This window comes from Nyctereutes procyonoides, unplaced genomic scaffold (genome assembly GCF_905146905.1).
Source record: "Nyctereutes procyonoides isolate TBG_1078 unplaced genomic scaffold, NYPRO_anot_genome, whole genome shotgun sequence".
Lineage (NCBI taxonomy): Eukaryota > Metazoa > Chordata > Mammalia > Carnivora > Canidae > Nyctereutes > Nyctereutes procyonoides.
Window position 1 is genome coordinate 3,532,986 of NW_026575133.1, and position 25,202 is coordinate 3,558,187.

The 25,202-nt window shown below is 51.4% G+C and overlaps 1 protein-coding gene across 3 annotated transcripts in view; it reads right to left on the reverse strand.

Annotated features, from left to right (window-relative positions):
* CRTAC1 (cartilage acidic protein 1) overlaps positions 1-25,202 on the reverse strand; it is a 162,635-nt gene that overhangs the window by 19,368 nt on the left and 118,065 nt on the right. For 2 of the 3 annotated variants that reach the window (XM_055346144.1, XM_055346142.1), the window contains exons 9-14: positions 23,196-23,278; positions 22,252-22,352; positions 21,648-21,816; positions 10,879-11,024; positions 10,388-10,430; positions 7,887-8,030 (exon numbers count right to left, since the gene is read on the reverse strand). In XM_055346144.1, the coding sequence (XP_055202119.1) occupies positions 7,887-8,030; positions 10,388-10,430; positions 10,879-11,024; positions 21,648-21,816; positions 22,252-22,352; positions 23,196-23,278 (686 nt within the window). Of the gene's footprint in view, positions 1-6,722; positions 7,413-7,886; positions 8,031-10,387; positions 10,431-10,878; positions 11,025-21,647; positions 21,817-22,251; positions 22,353-23,195; positions 23,279-25,202 lie in introns of those variants that run through there. The other variant, XM_055346143.1, reaches the window with a different exon arrangement.

Consider the following 25,202-nt stretch of genomic DNA (forward strand, 5'->3'; position numbering starts at 1 on the left):
CACCTGACCTGGGAGGAGAGGGTGAGAGGAGGAAGCATGCATCCCGACCTCACTTGGCCCCTGCCGGGTGCTCCCTGAACACCACCATTTTAAAGTGGGTAAATCCCCGTGGGGCTGCTTCCTGGAAAGTCTGGGTCTGGGGCTCTACGGAGTGAAGTACTGTGGGTGAGTGGATGGATAGACAGATGGACAAGTGGATGGATACAGAGAAGATGGGTGCTGGGAAATGACTGATGGTTCAGAGGTGAGCGAGAGGATGGCTGGCTTGAGATGGATGCTCGCAGAACCTGGAGAGGCAGGTGAATGGATGGCTACCGATCGGCCCTGTGCTCCCAGTGCAGATCTAAATACAGGGCTGGAGCTCTTCAAAGGGAAGATACTGTGTAACCTGGTCCCCAAATGAACTCTGCATTTGAGTGATGGATGTGTCTCGTTGGGAAGGATTCTTATAGGTTTAACATCACCCCAGTTAATGACTTATGGATTGTTGTAAAATCAGGCAGTGCTAGAAGTGAAAGCAAGAGATTAAAAGGCCTGGGACAGATCTTTTAATAATATCTGCATTTTACCAGTCAGGCACGGCACTGTACACCTTGCATGCCTGAGCTCGACAGCTCTGTGATGTTGCCGGGCTCCCCCATTCTGTGGAGGAGGAAATTGAGGCTCAGAGAGAGGAAGTAGTGTGTTCAAGGTCATTAACAGGTCATGTAGGTGGGGTGTCTGGGAGTCAAGCCTTTGTCCATCTGATCCCAGGGTCTCAGGGCCAAGAGAACATTTTAGGGGTAGAAGGAAGGAAGGGAAGGAAGGAGGGAGGGAGGGCCAGAGGATTTTGGACCAGCTCTCTAAGAAAGAATGTGGCTTTCTGGCATATGAGACACATTCTGCGTGGGGGTGAGGCTTTGAGACCCCTCTCCACCCTCCTTCCTCTCTGTGTCTGTAAATCTTGAGCTGGGGGAGCTGAACGTGCAGTGAAGGTGTGTATGGGGTTTACTTTCCTCCCTGTGGCCCAAGCTTGTTCCTCTGCCACGGCCCCCCATGGGCGGCCAGGGAGGTGACTGCACTTCTCTCCTTCCCCAGGAGCACTGCACTCAGGTCTGGGGTGGAGGGAGGAGAGTCAGCCCTTAGATGGATCTTGTGGTGGAGGGAGGCCGTACATTAAATGATTCTAGGTGGTAGGTCCTTCATGGCTGCTCTGGGGCTGGCTATGAAGACGGACCATGAGCTCCCTTTACAGCAGTTGTTCTGGGCCCAGACTTCTCTCCTGGCAGGTGGGCCAGGCTCATGAGGTTCTGGGCAGGGACTTCTGGGAAGGGGTGATGCAGGTCTTCCTCCTGTCCCCACCCTCACCCCTTGCTTCCGCCCTTGCTGCAGCCTCCCTTCTCAGCTGTGTAGGACCCTCTGTGCACCTAGAATCCCCATTCGGATCTTACTTAGCGGGGTTCCATCAGCCAAGCATGGTTCATGGGTTCACTTGCTGGGCACTTACCCTGACTCTGATGGTGGGTCAGCACCACGGAAAGAACAAGCTCTGTGTCCTCCTCCCCCTGCCCCATATTTTTGGAAACTGTGGACACAACTGTGCTTGTGAAATACTTTGAGCTTTCTGGAGAAGGAGGCAGAGTTAGCAAGGAGGAGCCCCAGGCAGGATTCCCTGCTACGCTGTGATCCCTGGAAGTCACCATTCCTTTTGGGCCCCACAGCTGAAAAGGATGGGGCAGGACTAAATGACTTCTCAGGTCCCTCTGTACCTAATGCTCTAGGCGTCTGTGGCGGCGGAGGGCCCAATCCTCAGGCCGGGTCACTAGCTGCTGGTAGACCTATGCTCCGCATAGCCTGATGGATTGCACACTCTCCTTGGTCAGATAACCTTATTTTAGGATTATTCTCTCTGGGACTGGTGCTGTGTGAGAACTCAGCTGAACAGGGCCACAGCCTGAGGCCCAGGAAGGTTTGCTCTGCTCCCTTATGGCTATTTTTGGTTTGAGGTCTCTTCCCTGCAAAGCTGTCAGCTGCCCGAGGGGGGTCAGATCCTCCTCACTCCCTCACTGCAGACTCCCAGGTGATCTGGGCCACGGCAGGGAGTGCTGGGAGCCCTGGGAACCGTGGCACTGAGCACACACAGGCTCTGTCCCGAACTTCACTACTGATTAATATTATTAGCCTTTTAAGATTTATTTGAGGCTTACTATGTGCCAGGCACCATGCCAAATGTTTTATATCATCTTGTTTAATACAATGACTCTGTGAGGTGGGTATTATCTCCATTTTACAGATGAGAAAACTGAGCCTGGGGAGGACAGCACACCTACTTTACATTTCTGCTCAAATGCCTCTTTCCCAGAGTGGCCCACCCTGCCTCACCCTTCTGTGTAAAGGGCCCTTCTGCCTCCCACCCAGCACTCTAAATGGGCCTTCATGCTGCTGCCTCCACTCCGAGAGACGTAGCACCTTCTGACACACTATATTCTTTACTTATTATGTTCTTTAGTGCCTGCCATGTGTCTCTAGGCTATTCGGGAATATTTGCCAGTATTGGACACAGAGGTACAGGCCAAGCCACAAGAGTGATGCTCAGCACACAGTATGTGTCCAACCAACATATGCCGAGTGCCAGTCTGTTAAATAATTTGCCCAGGGACGCCTGGGTGGCTCAGTAGTTGAGCGTCTGCCTTTGGCTCAGGGTGTGATCCTGAGGTCCTGGGATCGAGTCCCACATTGGGCAGGGAGCCTACTTCTCCCTCTGCCTATGTCTCTGCCTCTCTCTGTGTCTCTTATGAATAAATAAATAAAATCTTAAAAAAAAAATTTTGCTCAGGTGTCAATTAGCTGGGGATGGTTCCCCATAAGGCTTAGGAACACAGGCTTTGGAACCAGTTGCCAGTCTGAATTACGGCTTTTGACACTTAACCAGCTACATGACCTTGGGGAACTTGTTCTTTCTGAGCCTTGCTTCTTTGGTGATAAAACAGATGAGTAACATTTATCCGACAGCATGGGTGTGGGGATTCGTGGGGACATGCATGTAAAGTTCCTGGCGTATGATAGGCGTTCCGTAAATGTTAGCTCCTTTCCCTGAGAAAGGGTCTCTTCTCTTCTTGTTTCTCATTTTTCTCTCATGGTCTACCCTTCCATCACTTTGCTGTTCAACCACAGTTCCTTAAGAAGACGGCTGCTGAAGGCGGGGTTGGCATTGTCTGTGGTGTTAACCAACCCGTGCTCTCTCGCCTCCTCCTTCCTCTTCTGGGATGTGTCTGTTGCTAAGGAGACACAACATCAGCCTTGACAGGATGTGGCTGGGGTTCTGGCCCACACTGAAGGAGAGAGACGTGGCTGACCCCCGGGAGGGCGAGGAGGGGAGGGACTTGGCTTGCCTTCTGGGCTGGCAGTCTGGGTGGGGTATAACTCTGGAATCTGCTGGAAAAACCCAGCTGGTTCCCTGAGGAAATGAAGCGTTTGTCTTCCTGTCTCCATGGGGCTCCGGAGAGATGACCAGCAGCCCTGTTGGGAGGCTGGAGTGGAGTTCTTGCGTGGGTCACAGTTCAGTGGTACTGGTCAGGGTGGGAGGCCCAGACCCTGGGAGGGGGCCATAGCAGCCAGAGTGACACATAATCAAACTCTTGGCCCTCAGAATGGCACCTCCCCAGAGCAGGGCTGGCAGCTGAGTAGATGCTTGAAGAGGCTGCGTGGGTGATTCGTAGCTCCGTGTTTGCTAAGGCCAGCCAAGCTGGCTGGTGAGAGGACTCAGCAGGGGCACTGCCACCATTCCTTGCAGCTGGAGTGTGACTCCGTGGTGACCGTCACAGACCCTGGGCTCTTCAAGGACTCCATTTCCTCCTTCCCCACCCATCCTCTGCCCCTAGGCAGCATGGAGAGATAATGCCTTTTCGTGTCACCAGCTAGCCACCCCCAATGGGAAGGAAGCTCTACGTTAAGAGCTCAAGCTGGGGGGTGGGCAGACTGCTCTGATCAAGTCCTTCCTCTGTTTGTCCCAGTTGTGTGAGCCGGACAAGCCACTTAGCTTCTCTGTAAAACTGGGATTGTTACAGCACTTTCCGTTTGGGATTATTGTGAGGATTATACAGGCTGATTCTTCTAAAGAGCTTAGATCTGGCCCAGACACCCCAAGCTCACTTAATGTGGCTATTCTTCTCATGTTAAGGGGTACGTTTCTGGGGAGAGGAGTGTTCTTGGGGAGAATTAAAATGGTATTATTACTAGTGTTACTGTTATGACTAGAGTGAGCCAGGGCTGCCCCAGATGGGGCACGGCTCCTCTGTTCGCACGATCCCTCGTAGGCCCATGCCATTCGGCCCATGCCTGGAGCTGTTTGCAATTTTTGTTACAAACTCAAGTCTGGTGTAGTATGATGTCAGGAGCCCGAGTGGGGCTAAGGGACAAAGGGAGGACTGAATTGTCTGTGCTTAGAAGGGGAAGGCGAGGGTGTGGGCACCTGCGGGCTTCAGAGGACGAGGAGTTGGAAGAAAGAGGGATGGTGATCTTGTACCTGGCTAGCGTGGGTGTGGCTTGGGGCCCACCCCTCTGGGGCCAGCTCAGCACAGACCAGCAAATGCACTGGACTGGGGGCACTTGGCTCAGAAAGCCTGGATTTCTGAGAAAGCTAGGGATTTCCCCTAGCCTGATGGGGAGGCCCTATTTTGGGGGGGCAGGTAATGCTGAGTTGGGTCAGTACCTGGTTGGCCTCCTGTATCTTTTAGCCTCATATTTCTTTCAATACAAGCATCTCGGGAGCAGGAGACTTGATCCCCTCATTGGACTGTGTCACCTTCCTTGTAGAAGGGACTCAGTGCTTGTCACACAGGAAGTTCTCAATGGATACTTGCCGAATGAGTATTTGAGTGAACGAATGCAAAGAGCTTGCTTGGGCAGCTCCGGTGGCGCAGCGGTTTAGCGCCGCCTGGAGCCTGGGGTGTGATCCTGGGGACCCGGGATCGAGTCCCATATCGGGCTCCCTGTGTGGAGCCTGCTTCTCCCTCTGCCTGTGTCTCTGCCTCTCTCTCAATCTGTGTGTCTCTCATGAATAAGTAAATAAAATATTAAAAAAAAAGAGCTTGCTTGCTGGTGTAGCAACCCAAGTATCTGGCTAGATTTTTCAAAAAGCCCCTATAAGTCCTATTCTCATCCCAGGCACTGGGCTCCTCCATTTGGCTGGAGGAAGACAGTGTGGGGACAGTAACTGTGTCATTTCTGCTTGCCATAGTATGCCCAGGGCCTAGCTTAGTACCTGGCACATAGTAGTTTGTGAATGGAGTGAATGAATCATATCCAAAATAAGTCTTCTTACCCTGGAGTTGGGACATTGCAGTTGTGTTCTTGACAGCTGGGGGAATTTGGAACTCCTCTTTGTAACTCATCTGGCCCCACCACCAAGTAGGGTAAAACGACATAAATATACCCTGTTATTAGAAACTCATTGTGCGAGGATTCATGGTTATTACTTTATGAGGTATCATCTGAAGTTTGCTGTCATCCTGAATTTCTGATGTCCCTGGCAGGCTGTCTCACTAGCTGTCCTGTCCCTTATTTCTCGTGCTGTCGTGTGTGGCCTGTCAATGGACACTGTTATCTTGTCATTTGCCATTACATTTGGAACCACTGCCTCTGTGGGTTTTGGGTTTTACTTATCTTACTATCTTAGATCTACTTGTTCATTTCTAAAAAGGCAGCAGCTTTCAGAATGACTAGGGAATAGTCTGAACAGTGACAGCACTGTCTGTTACCCCTGACAAGATGGAATGGTAGGAAAGGGCTCAAGCATTGGCTGGGGACCAGCTGGCTCCGTGACCTTGGGCAGATCACTTCATTTCTCTGAGCCTCTTCTCCAGACCCATCCAGACCTTTAATTCTATGTGAACACACAGAAGTGGGCTTCCCAGAAGTGGAGCAATTTTTAAGTTGTTATATGCTTTCCTGTGAAAATGTAGCTGTTTTTATTTTGAACCTTTTCATTTAAGCTCCTATTCTGAGTGTAAAGACAGTACTAGCTATGAGGAATTCTTATTTTGTGATTTATTGGGAGTATTATTATTATATTAGAGAACAGTATGTTTTTGTAAATATGTTTTTAAAATGCTTGCTGCATTCTTAAGTGTGATTTTATTATATCTTGGGGCAACTTTTTTTTCCCCATGAAGAACAGATCTGTGATTTATAACAAGCCTTCACTACCCAAGCTGGTTGTGAAAGTATTCTATGGTGTTACATCATTCCCAAAGGGTGCTCTTGGCTACAGAAGTTTCCAGGTTTCTAAGCATATTGCAGAGGAGACCAAGTTGTCAGATTCTTTCTAGAAATCAGGGTAACCTGAGACTAGCCATGTCTCAGTCCAGACTGAAGGGTCCTAGAAAGGAAAGGGCTTTATGGATATATCAGACTAAATCTCTTGCTCTTTAGGGAAACTGAGGCCCAGTGTAGAGAAGCGACTTTCTCCAGGTAAAAGGCCCAGAATATTCCCTCCACATCTGCCCCTTGCTCATCCTACATCTTTGCCTGGTCCAGTCCCCCAAATGTGAACATTGGTGCACTATCCAAACCACTGCCCATGCTCCGGGCAGACATCTTCCCTGTCTCATGATCTGCTTTCCAAGTAACACATGACGGAATGCTGCTAACTCAGCATTCCAGTCGGCATCTACTTGCCCCAGACACATTTTTGTTTTCACCAGCTAGGCACTAATATCCAGCAGAGAGTTTATTGGCATAGTTTCTCCAGAAAGAGGCTGGAAGACTTAGCAAATTCAAATTTTAACATTTTTATCAAGAGTCCCAAAGGGCCACCCTTTCCCCTCCCATCATAACCACCAATTCCAATAAGGCTTTCTCTACCACAGGAAGTCAGGGCGCACAGAGCAGAAACAGCACAGGCCAAACCAGCAGGCACATGATACATGAGTGAATCAACTGAGCAAGCAACCACCTGGGAGCCATCTTTGTTAAGGGTGAAACAGGGTGCTTGGGACCCTGGAGAATACAGAAAAGACAGGACGATCTTGATTCTTCTGAAGAAGTGAGGGAGGGTAGATGGGGTAAGAGGGGAGCCTTTCCTTTTTTGTTTTCCTCAGAAAACAGGCAAAGAAAGGCTTCACAAATAACTAAGATTACATAAATGTTATCTCCCAAACTTCCCTTTTCAAAGATGGCCACCCCTGCGGTCCATTCAGGGGGAGCACGCAGCAGAATCTACTGGGTGTGGAGAGAGAGACAGGCAGCGGGAGAGATTTAGTTTTCCACAAAGGTTGTTAGTTTTTTCTTTTTTTTTTCCTTTATTGTTGGGATTTAAAGTGCATATAACTGAAGGCAAAGTCCAAGGCCTAGAGAAAGATATGAGGCCCGAGAGAGAGGCTCAGAGATTCTAAAGGCAGCAGAAGGATACCCACCTAAAAAGGCCACTTGAGCTGCAAAAAGGATGGGAGAGAGAGAGAGAGAGAGAGAAATGGGAAAAAGAGAAAGGGGGTTGGGGTGGGATGGGGGTTGGGGGAAGCATTTGGGAGGAAGAAGACAAATACCAGTTCAGAAATTCAGACAAAGACGAGTAGTAGGAGCTAGTTTATATCCCTGGTAGGAGAAGATGGCCTGACTTTAAGGTAGGAACATCTGTTTTAGGACATGTGAAAGGGGAGAAATAAGAAAAACAGTTGCCTCTGGCCAGGGCGCAGCACCCCAGGGACCCTTCAGATGGTGCTAGTAGTGGTGGGCCTCCTCTAAACCTCTGTCATGGTCTTCCCTGGAGACCCAGTGGGGGTCTAAGGAGACTCCATCCAGGCCGGAGAGGTCAGGGGATGGGGACCTTGATATGGGGCCTCCCCAGAGCTCCCCAGTGGAAGACAGCTTCCTTGTTTCCTACTGGACTGTGGTGGGGCCTTACTCACCCACACAGGCTGTGCCGTCCTCGTTGGGCTCATAGCCCCGGCTGCACCTCTTGTTGGTCCGGCACCTATAGCTTCCATACGTGTTGACACACACAGGCTTGTCTCGAGGGCACACGAATGGGAACTGGATGCATTCGTTGGTGTCTAAAAGGTGAGGGGAGTCACTCACCGGGGAGGAGTGGGACAGTGGGTCCTTGCTCAGGCTCTGCTGTCCCACCTACTTTGTGATCTTGGGCATGTCCTTCTTTCTAGGTCTTAACTTCCTTGCTCCTCACTTCAGTCCCTTTGGCGGGCTCATCCTCTACTTGACTGCTACATGTTGGGGGTGTCAGACTTGGTCCTGGATCTTCTATCTACCACACTTTCTGTAGGTAGGCCCTTCACACATGGGGGATTCCAGATTCCTATCTCCAGCCCCAACCTGTCCCTGGAGCTCCAGACTTGTGAATCTAATGTGTATCTCACAGTCAGTAGGTCCAAAATGGAACTCTAGATCCCCCAGCCCTCAAACTTCTTCCACCCTGTGACCTTATCTTGCCTAAGTCAATCAACACCACTGTCACCCACTCAGCTGCTCAAGCACAGATAGGAGTGATCCCTAGTTCCTCTTCTTTCCTCTACAGGCAATTTCACAACAGATGCTGCTTTTCTGCCCCCATAGTACCCCTCTGTCCATCCAGGTCCTCCTCCTCTGCCACAGCCTAATCCTAGCCTGTACTACCTCTTGCCTGGATGTCTGCAGCTACCTCCAGACTGGCACCCTGGCTTCCACACTTCCCTCCAATCTAATCTGCAATTCAGCAGCCAGGGTGATCTTTTGAAAATGTGAATCACACCATGCCACTCTCCTACTTAACTGCAAAGGGCCCTAGGAACAGAGTCCGGACACCTTGAGACCCTCCCTGACTTAGCGCCTGGCTCTCGCACCATCTCCAGGCACACCAGCCTCCTTCCCATTCCCTTCACATGCTGAACCTTGTTCCTGCCTCATGCTCTTTGGACTTGCTCTTCCCTTGGCTCTTTCTGTGGCTGGGCTTTCTCGTTGTTCAGGTCTCAACTCAAAGGTCGTCTCCCTGACCACTCTGTCTAGAACAGTCTGCAGAGACACCTTGCTTCAAGGGTTCTTAGCCCATCTCATCCAGCTGTCAGGTCACATGTTTGTGGTTGCCCCCACTAGAGCAAATGCCACTCCAGGGCAGGTGCTTGGCCTGCATCCCCTGCACCCTGCACGAACACATAAACATCTGGTGGGTGATAAGAAGGAAGGGGTGGCCCTAAGGGTGACCTCACAGAGTCCTGCTGGTGCTCAGGCCAGATGCTGGAATTTCTGTGGACATGCACCATCTATTTAGAATGGTCACACGGAGAGTGGAGGGGACTCATTTCCTCCCAGGCCACCCTTAGAGCTGTACTCCTTAACTTTCTTACCTGTGGTCCTCTGCTCACGTGGCGCCCTCCACCTGAACACTTTCTCCCCTCTGCCTGTCTGGCAAACTCCCTGTCACCCACCAGGCCTCAGCTTAGACCTTGTGTTTTCCAGAGGCATTTTCTTAGGCCCTCCCCAGCTGGTGTAGGGCCCCACCTTTGCACTCCCACATAATACCACCGCCCCCCCCCCCCCCCGCCACGCCCTGCTCACTCTGTGAGGTCATCACTGTTTCCTTGCATGCCTCTCCCACTAGCTCTAAGCTCCCGGAAGCCAGGGAGTGTCTGTCTTGTTTACTCTTGAACCTCAGTAGCAAACCCACTGGCCTGGGACTCAGGAGCATCGGCAGAGTGGACTTGGGAAGAATGTTGCCTGAGCGTCTAAAGGCAGGAGGAGTTGTTGACCTGACCCCACACTGTTGGTCACTGACAGGGAAGGTATTGGGTTAAGGGTCTTTTAGATGCTAGGCCTCTTGGCTGTCGCTCTTCCACTCTAGGCCCTCGGAGGACTTCTAGAAGGGTCACTGGACCCTCACAGAGCTGTTGTCCTCTGACAGTTGAGCTACCTGCCCCCAGCACAGCACGAGGCTACAATCTCCCTTCTGCTGTGTGACCACACTCCACGGCGGGTTGCTCCCCTGCCCGCCCCCCATACCCATCCTTGTCTGCCAGCCCCTGGGCTTGCTGCTCCACCTGCTGGCCAAGCTGAAGCCACCAGCTCTCCATGGAAGATGCATGTGCACCATCGCCACTGTGGCCCCCAGGGGCCAGGCCTCCCAATGAGCACTGTCTTGGGTGTGTCTCCTCCCCACACCCATTCTCTCTGTATTCATGGCAGGAAGCACCCTCGTTCCCAGAACTGCGGTGACTAAGCCTGCTGGCCACTAACATCGCTCTCACCTTAGTGAGTCACATGGCACTCGTCTTGGCATCTGGAGCCCCAGGGACAAACAACACATTTCCCTCCCCACCTCTCCCCTCTCATCTGCAACCTGAGCTTTGCCAGGGCTTGGGCTGACATTCCCCAGGGAAATTCTGGCCTCTGCCCCATCCCCTGGGGCCCGCAGGCAACTCACCCATGCAATGGCCGTTTTCCTGCTGGGAGAATCCTTGGCCGCACTGCAAGGTGGGCAGAAACCGAGACGCCAGTGAGTTGAGAAGATCCCACCTCAGTTTCCCTCCTAATCACGGCCACAGAGCAGCCATCGCCCTGACCCCAGAATGAGGGGTGCTCTTAACTCTGGGCCTGGGGGCAGCCCCTTCCTCTAGGACCCCTCCCGCTTGCTCTGAGAATAGGAAACTTGGGGAAGGACGAGAACACACTCAGTTCCAACTCCTGCTCCTTCACTTCATGTGGGATCCGTAATGCCTAACAAAACCCGTCCCTCTTAAACTACAAAGCCCCACCTAAACTACAAGTAGAGGAATCGTTATGAAGCCTGCTCTTTGCTAAGACTTCCACCATTCTAGGGGCAAAGTCTGCAAATTCCTGGGAGTCCACCTTCAGCCCATGGGGCTGTGGGTGGGGCCTGCTTTTCTGGCTATGAGGCCCAGACACCCCACTCACCTCCAGTGGGGCTGGGTCCTGAAGCTGGTCTGCATCCTGGGGGTAGGGGATCTCCAGCACAGAGTTCATCTCCTCACTGGCCACACCCCGGCTTACCATCTTCCCATCTGGCCATGTCACCTCCACACTGCTGGCTTCATCCTTCCCTGTGGGACAGAAGACAGAACTGAATTTTAAAGTCTATTTAATTTTAATTAATTTACATTTCCATAGCCACACCTGGCTAGTGGCTACCATATTGGACAACACAACTCTAGAACTTATATTCCAGTGGACAGGCCAATCAGCATGAAGCTGTTTTAGGGAAGAAGGTAAAGCCTGGTGGTTAGCAGGTTGACTTTGAAGTCCCGGGTTCAAATCTTAGCTGTACCACTGGCCTGGTGTGTTGGAAAGCACATAGTGAGGGCCCGGCATCTTGGAGACTTGGGGCCAAATTCCAGCTCTGCTGCTACTTGCTACGTAATCTTGGGCATGTCACTGTATGTTTATATTTATATTATCACTTATAATATATATTTATATATTTATTTTATTTTTTTAATTTATTTTTTTATATTTATATTTATAATTATAGCTTGCTAGGGGCCATGCTTTCTTTTGCCATTGGGAATGTGCCTGCATTCAGGGGGCTTCCTGGTGGGATAGACAGGAACAGAGACATAACATCAGATATTAACAAGCTCTGTGAAGAAAACAAAAGTAGGCAAGTGGGTAAAGAGGAACTGGGGGCTGGCTGGGGGCTTTTTCTAGAGTGGGTGATCAGGGACAGGCTCCCGAGGATAAGGCACTTGAGCTGAGCTCTGAATAAAAGCTGAGGTGATAAAGAAGCGGATGGTGCAAGGCACAGGAGAAGCACCGTTCTGCAAAGCTGAGATGTTTATAAAAGCTAATGGCAAAGCTCAGAGAATATTCGTGGAGAATCCATCCACACATGTTGCTACAACAGTGGTAGAGAGCAGCTTGGAAAGATCTGTCAGGTGTTTAGGCGGTGTCAGCACTGGCCCCAGCCTCCTGCTTAAGGCATCAGGGCTGTCACTGCACCAAGGTCAGGCTAATGGTGATGAATTGGGGTGGGGGGGAGGGGGCTAGGCCTCACCTGTAGGCAGAAGCTCTTCTAGTGGGTCACCTGGGGAAGAGGGCAGTGCTCAGCCCAGGTAGGAGACAGGGTATAGCCCCCTCATTACCACCCACCAAGGATGACCAGATGTGGGCCTGGTGCTCAGGGGTCTGTAGATCCAATCATACCCTCAAGCATCATTCGTGGGCTAATAAACAATACATCACCCACATGTATGTGCTGTCTCCCCTCAATGTATGCAGATACTCTTAGAAAAACAAAGGAAACCAGAAAGGGCTGCTGAATTTATAGCAGCTTTGGGTCCTTGGTGTCACCAACGGATTTTACAAGGATCCCTATGGGGGCAGAGGGTAGTCTGTGACACATGTTCATGTATAAAAAAGATTCCTGTGTTTTAGAAAAGGGTTGGCAGCCACAGCGAGACTTTAAGGGGAATGCATGTGTAGACTCCTCTGTGTAGAGATTCACCCTGGGGGTGAGGGCTGGGATAGCGTGGTGTGGACGGGCCCTGCCCCACCTTCCTCCCTGAGTCCTAGCACACAGGACAAGCTGCCTGCTGTGAGCCATATCACCCAGCCTCTGGACCCTTCCAGCACTGGCTCCCCCCTTGCCTGGCTGCTGCTGTGCCATGTGTTAATGAGGGTAGGGACCAGCTGCCACCTATAGAAGTGTCAAAGGTGAGCATCCCCTGACTGTGGACAAAGGTGGGGCAGCGGCACCCAGGGGAGGCTCCCAGAGCAGACCCAGAAGCCAGAAAAAATTTCGCATAAACCTTTCTTCCCCTACTCCCTCCTCCTATAATAATTCCTTTTGGAGGAGGAGGGTGGATATGGGATGGGGGGGGTGGGGGGGTATCACCTGTAGATTTTTCCTCTGTTTTGAAATTGTCACTTGAAGTTAAAGAGACTTGGCGTTTTTTAGGTTGTATAGTGTCCAAAAGAAGTGGCATATATAAAAAGTAAACATTTTTCCACTAAAAGAAGGAGACAAAGAATAGCAAATGTTTCTCACCTAAGCCAAGAGAACAGCTACATGAATACATTTTCCAGCCTGACTGAAGTGCCACAAATAACTCAGAAGAGTCACCGAATATTCATAGACAATCACAAATTTACATTCCGTTTGTAGCATGCTGTTCTGAGTCTTGCTTCCTCCCTTTCTCCAAACCCAGGGAGGGGCCAGGCTATGAGATAAATAAGCCAAGGAGAACACATCTCAGCAGAGCTCCCTCCTCTGCTGCTGATTATTATGCTGAATCGGGCACCCTGTCTGGGGCCTTAGTTTCTTTATCTGTAAGATGGGCATTTGGCCTAGGGCTCTAGTACTCCTGGGGAGGATAGGCCTTCCTTGCAATGTGAGCCCTGCCCCGGCTGACAGTCCCCTTGGCGTCCCTATCTCCATCATCTCTTAGGCATGAGGGGCACCCTGTAGTTCCCAAAGTACCTTCATTTACTGGCAATAATGCTGGGGAATATGTACCCCAAACTGTACCAGGTGTCCTCAGTGTTAGCACTGGATCCTCTCGGCAGCACCACGGGGAGGGTACTAGATTTACAATCTCCATTTTAGAGATAAAAGGGCTCAGGCCTGGGGAGGTGATGTAAATGGCCCAGAGTTGCCCAGCTAGGGACATCTGACCCTAAAGCCCATTTCTGCTTTGCCTTTGTTTTACTGCTCACTTCACCTCCATGCCCAGCCCCACCACAGGCCAAGCATCATGCTGGGATCTGGGATTTAGCCAGAAGCAGATGAACCTGGGCCCCTCCTGTAGGAGCGGGCAATGAACATAGTGATTATGTTATAATAAACTGGGAACATGCAGCCATAGCATTGGGGCCACTTGGTGAGAGAGGCGGGTGTTAAAAGTCATTTTATTTGGGTGTTGCAGGAGGAGTAGGAGTTTGTGAGGCAGGGAAGGATCAGTCCAGGCAGATGGTTCGGCAAGGCAAAGAGGTATGGAAAGGTCATGTGCATTGGAAGCTCAGGGAGAGGTTCAAAGTGGGGGAAGCTGAGCATAAGAATATGTATTAGGAAAAAAAAAAAAAAGAATATGTATTAGGCAGGGGTTGGGGCTGCGGTGGGGGAAAAGGAGCCTGGGACGGACTTTGGCGCCTTCATGTGTGAGGCTGATCTGAATCCTCCTGACTACCCTGCGACGTGGGCGGTCTATCCCCACTCTCCAGGTGTAGACATTGGCAAGGGGAAGTGACTTGCAGGTGTCTGAGCTAGGACGGGAGCCCAGGCTCCTGTCCCCAGGCTGGGCTGTTCCCTCTCAAGTCCCCAGACGTCTCAGGCCTTTCCAGGCACTGCATGAGGGCTTAGAGTGCAGCGTTTATGAGCCGTCTGTCTGCCAGGCCTATGTGTCAGGCAGTGGGGCTGTGCACAGAGGGGGCCCCATTAGCCAGCACGGCTGAGAGGTCGAGAGCAGCAGAGTCACCCCCACCCCCTGCAGCTTTTAAAGGCCAAAGGCCAAAGAGGCACAGAGAATTGCGCTTTTCAGAAAATTACCAGCAAAACAGATGGTGGGAATACAGTTGGTGGAATATTTTTGCACTTTAATAAAGCAACTTTTATGTGGGCCACTGAATTTTCCTTCCCTAAATGAGCACCAGCAGGCTGGGAGGCAGCTGTGAGTCACTTGCAAACAATTAGCTTAAAGGAAGGTGGGGTGTCTGTGTTTGTACGCGTGTGTGTCAGGGATGCCATCAATGCTTGGGGTGGGCTGGCCAGTGGGTGAGCCCCCCCATGGGGGGCTGGCAGGGCAAAGTAGATTGTGGGTGCTTGTTTTCACTTTCTGGGTTTGGCTCAGCTGCCTCAGCCCTCTGTAATGCAGGAACTGGAGAGTTCAGGGTGTGGGATACGTAGGGTGGGTGCGTGGGGGCCAGGATGCAAGTTCAGAGCAACCAATGTGCTCCAGGGTGGAGAAATGCTTCTTTATGAGAGAGAGAAATGCTTGTTTATGAGCCCAGCTGGCCATCTGCTCCAGAAGGAGCAGGGAAAGGCCAGGGCAGGGTGCACAGGAGGGCTGCAACAAGGCCAGAGCAGGGGTAGGTAGGGGGGGTAGCTGACACTGCCCTAGGAGGGACATTTTTTTTTTTTAAAGATTTTATTTATTTACTCATGAGAGACACACAGAGAGAGAGAGAGGCAGAGACATAGGCAGAGGGAGAGGGAGAAGCAGGCTCCATGCAGGGAGCCTGATGTGGGACTCGATCCCAGGACTCCAGGACCATGCCCTGGGCTGAAGGCAGGTGCTAAACCGCTGAGCCACCCAGGGATCCCCTAGGAGGGACATTTCCTCGGGACGGAGCTGAGGGCACTCTGCATAGCACAGTGGACCCTCTGGGAATTCCAGAGAATGAAACAGCCATCCAGCGAGGTCGCTGAATTTTTATTGCGTGGTGCGATGCAGCCCAGACCCTTGGGAGTCAGGAGAACACAGGAGGGTCTGAGAAGCTAGTGCTCTGACCAAGGCTGAGTGCAGAGATGAGTGGGACATGTGCGTGCTGAGGAGGCAGCTGCTGGAGGGGTGCAGGTGCACACCCACGTACGGGTCCATGGAGAACACTCACCACACCCTGCTACAGAGTCCAGGGGACACAGGGATGATTCACAGAGGGAGGAGGGGAGCAGGGTCCGTTGGGGTGAGTGGGAGCACCATGAGTGCTGGAGGCGGGCTTTTTTGGGCCCTCTTCCCTCCAGAGACCTCTGGCTCCCAGCACGGCCACAGCCCCACATCTGTGGCTCAGGAATTCAGAACAACAAGGCAGGCCTTCCTTGCATTCGTGTTCTGCACATGTGCCTTCTCACCTCAAGCGCCACAAAACAAACCGCTCAGGACTGGAAACCATCGAACTGTCTGTCAATAGGAGACTTGCTCAATAAATGACAGTGCCGCCACACAATGAAATACCGTGTAGCAAGCACTGAAGGAAAGCAGAGGAGGGATGTGCGCACTTGCAACGATGTCTGGTTATATTGTTTTTTTTAAAAAGATTTATTTATTTATTCATTCAGAGAGAGCGAAGAGAGAAGCAGAGACACAGGCAGAGGGAGAAGCAGGCTCCCCACAGGAAGCCCGATGTGGGACTCGATCCCGGGTCTCCAGGATCACACCCCGGGCTGCAGACGGCGCTAAACCGCTGCGCCACCGGGGCTGCCCCTGGTTATATTGTTAAGAGGGGGAAATAAAAGCAAGTTTGGGAGTAATAGGAAGACTATAATCATTTTCGTTAAAAAAAAAACCTCCCGAGGAATATTTATCTATAAATACGCTCCCATGCACACTGCATGCAATAAAAACCTATCAGAAAGCACGGAAGTGGGAGCAGACCGTCCCGACCACTGTTCCTTACCTTCTTCTCCACATTCCCGATACCCCTACCCTTCTGCATTTCTTTTTTTCATAGCACTTAATATCTTCTAACATTTTATGTATTTACCTAGTTATTATGTTTATTATATATTTTATGTTTCTGCTATTTCCACTAGGATGTAAGGTCACCCACGGCGAGGATCTTTGTCTCCCTAGTGTTTGGCACATAGTAGGTGCTCAGTAAATAAGTGTTGACTAAATGAATCAAACGGTACTGGGAGAGGGTGAAGGGAGAAATGTTTACTCTCAATCTTCAAAACAGTGATGAGACTATGGGTTATCTTTCCTTTCTTTTTAATGATGTTATAATTTCTAATTTTCCTGTATCGATATGCATTATTCTTACAATCAGGAAAAAAAATTAAATCCTTCTAAGGATGTTTGCAAGCACTGCTCTTCCTGCAGGGCTCCAGGTGGAGGCCACCACCCCCGCTAACAGCTCCCAGGCTCCTGGCAGTCCTGCTCTCACATAGCATCACCTGGCTTTGACCCCCCTCCGATCTGCTGTCCCCCTCCAGCCTGGCTCTTGGCTCCCCCCACAGTTTGGCTTTGGCCTCCCTCTTCAGGCTCTGCTTCTAGTGGATCATTGCAGTTGTGTGGGCACACTGAACACTCCACCTTTGGGCCTTTGTTCAAGCCAGGTTAGCCCCTGGAATGCTCTCTTCTGCTACCCTCCATGCCTTCTAAATTCCTACCATCTGGCTAGACCTGACACTAGGCGCATGTCCTTGGGAAAGCAGAACTAATTCCTCCCATGCTGGTCCGGCCAGAGTGGTGGTGCATCCAGATCTGTCTTGCACCGGAATCCCTGTGTCCAGCTGCCTCTTTCACTGGACTGTGAGCCTGGAGGGCAGGAAGTATTTCTTCTTTGTCTCATCTGTCTCTTTCCCATCTCTCTGCATCTCTTGGTTTCCCAAGCTCCCTGTCTGCCTGTGTTCGCTCATCCTCTCTGTTTCCTCAACCCTTCCTTTCAAGTGGCCTTCTCTCTTGGCTCCCCTTCTTCCTACCCCACCGCTGGCCCCTCCATCAATCAGGAAGGCTTGCGCTATGCTGGATCCATGAAGGAGACCTGGATCGGGGCCTCGGTACTGTAGGGATGGAGCCCACCTGCTCCTGGCTGTGCCCCTGCCTCTGGCCCTGCTGCCCGCTCAGCTGCCTTGAGGAGTCTCCCTGCCAGGCCTAGGGCTGACCCACAGGGACCAGTCCCCAAGAGCAGCTTTCCTTCAGTGGCTCTCTGGGAGTGGATCCTGGCAATGGAGAGGAGCCTATAGGGGGACCCGTGGAGCAGCTTGAGCCAGAGTTCAGAGCCAGAACAAATCCCCTGGCATCGCAAAATATCAAGGATTGGCAGTCAGGAGCGGCTCCCAACTAGGTGCAGCATCTATAAACCTGAGTATGGGAGGCAGACAGTTGCGGAGAGGCGTGGAGGCTCTTGGCTCCCTGCGATCCCACCAAATGACCTGGCCAAGGCTTGCCCAGTTGAAAAAGTAGGTCTGTTCTCTTGGCAGGGGCAGATTCTGGCCAGAGAGGAGACCCAATGAAGCCCATGAGCATGTCTTAAAAGAGCACAGGCAGCCCACGGGATGTGAGGAAGGAGAACCTCAGCTCCAGTCCCGTCCTTACATTACTATGTGGAACCTCAATTCCCTTATCTATACAACAGGGTGGGAGTTGATATCCAGCCAGATACCTGGAAAAACATCTCACCTATGATACCATGGCAGTTACTCTGGTGATCATATAGCCTCGCATGGATCACGTGGTAACTGAGGAGACGTGGATGTCCAGGAAGAAAGAGTCAGAGCAGGAGGGCCTTGGGGGGCTCTTCACAGAGTTATGGGAGGTCAAGCTGTCAAGTCACAGTGGTCAAGAACTCAGTGGTGTCCAAGGAGTGGGGTCTAAATCCAACCCCTCTACTTTCTGGAGGTAGGATTTGGGGCAGATTACTTAGCAGGAGCCTCAGTTTTTTGACCTGTGTAATGGGGTTATGATTTATCATGTTGTGGTAAGAACTGAATGTGTATCTTTTGCAGAGGTTGAGCCCAGTGCCTGGCACACACTAAGCACTTGATGACTGTCGGCTACTGCTATTTTGTGAGGAAGGACTATATATTCGAAAGTCATTGGGGATTCCCGGGTGGCTCAGCGATTTAGCACCTGCCTTTGGCCCAGGGTGTGATACTGGAGTCCTGGGATCAAGTCCCACATTGGGCTCCCTGTGTAGAGCCTGCTTCTCCCTCTGCCTCTCTCTCTCTGTCTCTCTCTCTCTCATGAATAAAAAAAAAGGTCATCTCGTGGGATGCCTAGGTGGCTCAGCAGTTGAGCATCTGCCTTCAGCTCAGGGCATGATCCCAGGGTCCCAAGATCGAGTCCCACATTGGGCTCCCTGCAGGGAGCCTGCTTCTCACTCTGCCTATGTCTCTGCCTCTCTCTCTCTGTTTCTCACGAATAATTTTTTTTTTTAAGATTTGATTTATTCATGACAGACACACAGAGACAGGCAGAGACACAGGCAGAGGGAGAAGCAGGCTCCATGCAGGGAGCCCGACGTGAGACTCTATCCCAGGACTCCAGGATCACGCCCCAGCTGAAGGTGGTGCTAAACCGCTGGGCCACTGGGGCTGCCCAATAAAATCTTAAAACAAAACCAAAACAAACAAAGGTCATCTTGTACTTGGCCAGCATGGCAAATGGCTACCGTAAAAGTGACAAATGCTTCAACTGCCAGCTGACCCATCCAGGGTGAAACAGCTCGAGAACATGCTTATATAACCAGGCTCTGGGTCCCCTAAACATTTATGCTTCTTTTTTAGACTGCATAAATATTATGTGTTCCTATGAAAATTGGAACACACACAGAACATATGGAAGAAAATAAAAATCACATAGGTCCGGATTTGAATGTCAGCTCTGCCACTGATCTATATCATGTGACCTTGGTGGGTTTCTTAACTGCTGTGATCTTCAGTTTTCCCATTTGTAAAATGGGGATAAGTAATGCCCATTTCACAGGGGGGTTGGGGGGTGGTGGGTCATGAGCATGAAATGAAGCAAAGTGCCACCTGAATGAGTGGGAGTTACTATGTTAATCCTGCCCCTAGAATCGCTGTTCATACTTCCTGCATTTTCTTTCAGTTTTTTTCTTTGCCCATATGATGTGTGTATAATATTAACACATACATATATATTAACTTCAGAGCATATTGCCTATTCTTTCGATGTTAATATATCACCCCATGAGGTGCTAACACATGGGGGAGGGTGTCTGATTTTGAGCCTGGGTATATTTGACTCAAATGCCTTTTTTTTTTTTTTTTTTTGACTCAAATGCTTTTTTAACCACTGTGTTTTAGTAAAGCCTCTCTTGGCTCCTCCACATTTTTTCCAGGATTGCCCCTCCTCTCAAGAAGGCTTTTCAGACATTTCTCCTTCCTAATTTCCTCCCCAATGCGTTTCTTTAAAAATGTTTGATGTTGGGGCAGCTGGGTGGCTCAGTGATTGACTGCCTGTCTTCGGCTTGGGTCATGATCCTGGGGTTCTGGGATCGAGTCCTGTATCAGGCTTCCCGCAGGGAGTCTGCTTCTCCCTCTGCCTATGTCTCTGCTTCTCTCTTTGTGTCTCTCATGAATCAATAAATAAGTAATCTTTAAAAAACAAAACAAAACAAAAAAAGTTTGATGTTGAAATAATCCTAGATTCACAGGAAGTTGCAAAGATCATACAGAAAGGCTCTGTGTACCTTTCATCCAGTTTCCCTCAATGGTTAGAGCTGACGCCACTTTAGCATGATACCGGAACCAGGAAATTGACATTGGTACCGTGCCTACGTGTATGTGCGCATACATGCATGTGCGCGTGTGTATAGTTTTATGTCATTTTATCACACAGGTGGATTTGTGCAACCATCACAATCCAGAAACAGGACTGCTTCATGACCCCAGAGTCCTCTCTGAGGACTTATGGTCATATCCATCCCTGGCAACCACATCTCTATTTTCTGTCTCTGTAATTTTATCATTTTAAGAATATTACATAAATGGAATCAACGGTATGTGACTTTATGAGATTGGCCTCCCCCCGATTCCCCATAATGCCCTTGAGAGCTATTCAAGTTGCTATGTGTATCAACAGTTCACTCCTTTTTATTGCTGAGTAATATTCCATGGGGTGGAGGACAATGGTTTGTTGAACCAGTAACCTATTACATCCCGGGTGTTTCCAGTCTGGGTAACTGCTGGTAAAGCTATCATGAGTGATCTTGTATAGATTTTATGAAAACATAAGTTTCATTTTAATTAAAACTACGTTTTCATTCATCTGGGACAAATACCTTGGAGTGCAATTGTTGGGTCTTTTTTTTTTTAATTTTTATTTATTTATGATAGTCACAGAGAGAGAGAGAGGCAGAGACATAGGCAGAGGGAGAAGCAGGCTCCATGCACCGGGAGCCCGATGTGGGATTCGATCCCGGGTCTCCAGGATCGCGCCCTGGGCCAAAGGCAGGCACCAAACCGCTGCGCCACCCAGGGATCCCTGCTGGGTCTTATAGTAGCTGTGTGTTTGGCTTTTTTTCTTTTTAAAGAAACCACCAAACTATTTTGCAGAGTTGCTGTACCATGTCACATTCCCACTGTCAACGCATGGGAGAGTGAATTTCTCCGCATCCTCGCTGGCATGTGTTGTTATCACTATTTTTTTTAAGCTGTTCTGATAGGTGTGTAGTGATAGTTCATGCATACCACAGATATACCGGATAGCTGTTTATGGGCGGTCTGTATATCTGTCCCTTTATACACATAAACAGAGTAGGGTTTTCTTGCTTCCCCTCTCCTAGACAGGAACCAATTTTCACCCCCTTGCAGGTGATCACCCTCCCTCGCAGAATGCGAGGCTTCTCTAAGCCTTCTAGCTAAGGGAAGGCACCAGCGGTTTGCTGAGGCTTTAATCACCAAGCTGGCTCCAAGAGGCCAGGAAAACAGTTGATTTGGACAAATCTGGTTCAGGCCAGTGTTTGAACAAGGCCTCAGTTTTGGACATGAGGATTAAATACCCGGACCCCAAGGTGAATGAATTCAACAGAGGACCACAGTTGGGGGCCCCTGTGAGGCACAGGCAAGGAAACCACCCTTTGGAGCTCAGGCTCATTTCAGAGTGGGGTTGCCTGTATGGCTGTGTCTGCCAAGGCTGTCACGGGATCTGGAAGTACCATGCACCTGGCAGTCCTCTGTTAGTGAGCAGGCTTCTGGTTGCGTTTACAGGAACCCACTGTCTGGGCACAACAGCTCATTGCCTGCCCCGCCCTCAGCCCTGACTCACCTAAGCCAAAGTGTGCCACAGGCTCCATCTCACACAGGTAGCCCGAACCCCCGTCAATGATCCTCAGGTGGGCCCCACTCCTCTTGGTGTAGAGCACGACTTTAGCTCCCCTGGCGAAGGCCCCAAACTGGGTCCGAGGCACCACGCGCAGCCAGTTATTGCTGAAGCCCTGCAGGGAGGGAAGAAGGCAGGTGAATATGGGGGATGGGCAGGGGGAGCAGGGATGGGGGAAGGCAGGTGACTATGGGGGGGTGGGCAGGGGGAGCAGGGAGAGAGGTAGAGAGGGGCAGAGGGAAGAGAGGAGGAAGGTGAACAGGGCAGACAGACTGGCTGACATTTGGGAAGAGAGGCACCGGAAACATGAAGGAAAAGTCAACAAAAGACAAAGGAAAAACAGTTTTTGGAGCAGAAGTGCCAGTGGAAGGCAGAGGGGCAAAGGGCTTCTCCCAGGAGCAGCCCTTCCTGGAGGTTTACTGTGTGACTGTGATTTATTTCCTGGGTTTCTATTTCCCACCATGCTGGACAAGCAAGCATCCCAGGTACCTCCGCCCTCCATCCATTTTAGATCCAGGGGAGCACATGGGGCTGGGGTGTCTGTGCACACCTGGTTCCCCCGGAAGACGGACAGCGGCTGAGCCATGGACTCCCCGTGGGACAAGATGAGGTCCAGCATCCCGTCTCCATCGAAGTCTGTCACCACACCCCCTGCAACAACGCGGATTTCACTCTGGCCATCAGCCAGGAGACCCAAGAGGAAGAGGGGCTCCCAACCAGGGCCATGTCCTGGCACCTGTGCCCTGGGGTGGGAGGCAGAGAGCACAGTGCTGGGGCAGGAAGACAAGGGGGAAGCCCATCTCCTCTGCTTTCCCAGAGCTGGTTCATGGCAGGAAGTCAGGAAGGGGGGCTCCCTTTCCTTTCCCTGGACTTTTGCATGGACAGAGTGGGTGTAAATCATTCAGACCATGAGGACTCCTTTCTGATATATTACACATGCCGTTTGTATTTGCAGTTTTGTCAATATGTCATGTTTGCACATTCATGGTCTCCTTTCGGTCCTCACTACAACACAGAGAGGTGAGGAGGGCAAATGTAATGATCCCTTCTGTGGGTGTGTAGAACAAGACTCAGAAGCTGAAGCAACCCTTCCAAGATCACAAATGAGGCAATGGCAGGATGGGGGCTTGGGACTCCTGATCCAGGGCTCTTTCTTGGACACCAGGCTGAATGCCAAGAGGGGAAGGGTCAGAGTGCAGAACACCCCCCAGCCTCTCTTTTCAATCCCCACCTGGCACCAGAGAAGCTACTGCCCACGGATTTCCAGAGTCCCGCCCCCAGCCCTGAACCTGGAAGAAGGGACCATTGCCTCCTTTACTTCCAGCCTGGCACTCCCAGATTCTCACCCCTGCCTTAGGGTGTCAGTCTTCAGAATGGCGGGGAAGGAGGGGTCCCGCGCTGTGGGACTGGCTGCCCCATCCCTCTTGCCCTCATCCTATGCATGGACAGAGCTGAGCCAGAGGAGTGCAGGCCTGAGCCTTCAGGTGTCCTCACCTGTGCCCCGGCCCTCAGGCTCCAAGGCATCACCAGGGTTGAGCTCCTCGATGAGGGGGTCTCCATGTTCTCTGCGGATGACACTGCAGGAGAGGAGACAGTCGTTGTCGGATGAGTGACATGCTGGCGAGGCCCCTATGGGCCCCCTGGATGCAGAGAACCACTCGTTCCAGTCTCTGTGGCCTGAGCATCCCCAGGCCCCACTGCATCGGCCACCACCCGGGCGCCTACGGAGCCACTCTCTGCTTCCAGAGCCTGCCTACACCCTGCCTGTTCCCTTCTTGGGTTTTAATTTACGTTGGTAAATATTGATTTTTCTTTCTCTAATGGATGAATTATAGACAGCCGGGGGAAGGGCAGTTGATGGATGGAGAAGAGGCAGGGACGCAGCTACCTTCAAATGACCTTCGCTTTCCTTCAAGTGGCCCTGGGTTTCTGAGTTCTGGATGTGCCCGGGATTCAAACCACTCAAAGGCCACCTCCTCCGAGTCCTCCCTGATCATCGTGCTGGAAGCAGTGCCTTCCTGCTCAGCCTTTATCACTTTCTGCCTTGCGTTAAAGCTCGGACGAATGCATCTTATCTCCCCAGTTAGACTGTGAGCTCGTTTGTGGCAGGCCGGGACCACGTGTTACTCACGTGTTACTCATTCTTGCATTTCCCACGGCACCTAACACAGTGCGCGGCTCGCAGGAAGCTCCAAGCACATGCCCGTGGGATGCGTGGATGAAGTTCAGCAGCAAAAAGGGAAGAAAGGGGTCCCTTTGGGCTGCAGGGGCTCTGTCTATTTTAAACTCTGAACCAAGGTAATATTTGCTTCAGAAAAAGCCCACTGCAAATGTCCTGCTCTTTCTCCACGCTGAGCTGAATGCTGATGATGGTGGTGAGCTTTCCTCCGATTTTTCTCACTCATTAGATTCTCACGGCCTGGCTGTGTGGAGATATGCTGGGGGAGACGGAGGGTGGGGAGGGATCTGATCGCTCTCCCATCAACACTGCAGGTGGCTTTTGTCTGCTGAGGTCACAGAGAGTCACCAGAGAGCTGAGATGTGGCCAGTGATTTCAGGAGCTGGCAGGGGTCCCCTGAGCTGGAGCCTGTGGTGCCGGGAGGGTAGAGTGCAGGCTGAACTGCAGGGTGTCTGCAGAGCTAAGCAGCGGCCCTGGCCCTGGGAGAGCCCTCTGTCCCTCTGTCCGCCTGAGGCATCTGTGCTGCATATCCATGGGTGTAGTCGGGCAGAGGACAGCGTGCCTGTTGCCCTGGGGCATGTGCATCCCTGCTAGAGGTCTGTATACCTCAGCCTGCCAACAACCACAGTCCCTTCGACCACCTGTGTCCCACAGATTCTTCCACAGTTGGGCAAAGACATCCCTGGGCTCAGGTGACAATGCAGTTAAGGATTCCTAAGGATAAAGTTGCCCTGCGTCTATGTATTGGCTGAACAAATTCACCTGCAGTGACCTCTGTGTGCCGTCCACTGCGCGGGGCCCTGCGGCCACGATGTGCATCAGGGAGGATGGAGTTTAGGGTCCCTGATGACAGAGAATCTCCTGCAGAGTGCTGAAGGACCACAGGGAGAGGGGCTGGAGAGGGCAGAGCTGGGCAAGCTCGCCCAGGCTTCCTGGAGGAAGGCTCAACTAAGCTGAGACCAGAAGGATGAGTGAGTATGGTCACTCGGACCAAGAGGGAGGAAGAGGCAGAGGGGGCGGGCATTCTGAGGGTCCAACCTGGTACGGTCCAGAGCTGAGCAAAGCTGGTGGCGTCTAGAGCTCAGCCACAAATGGGGAAGTGGAAAGTGTCTGGAGGCTAGGACACAGCCAGGATGCGTCCGAGAGAGGGCAGTGGGGAGCTTCCAAAAGGTTTCAAGAGGAAGAGGGCTACAGCCTGATTTCCATTTTCAACAGCTGGCTGCAGGACTACAGGGGGGCAGGGGTGGGTGACACCTACGGAAGGCAGGTGCAGGAAGCCCCTTCAGAGTCGACAGATAGCGGCAGAGGGGGTAAGAGGCGAG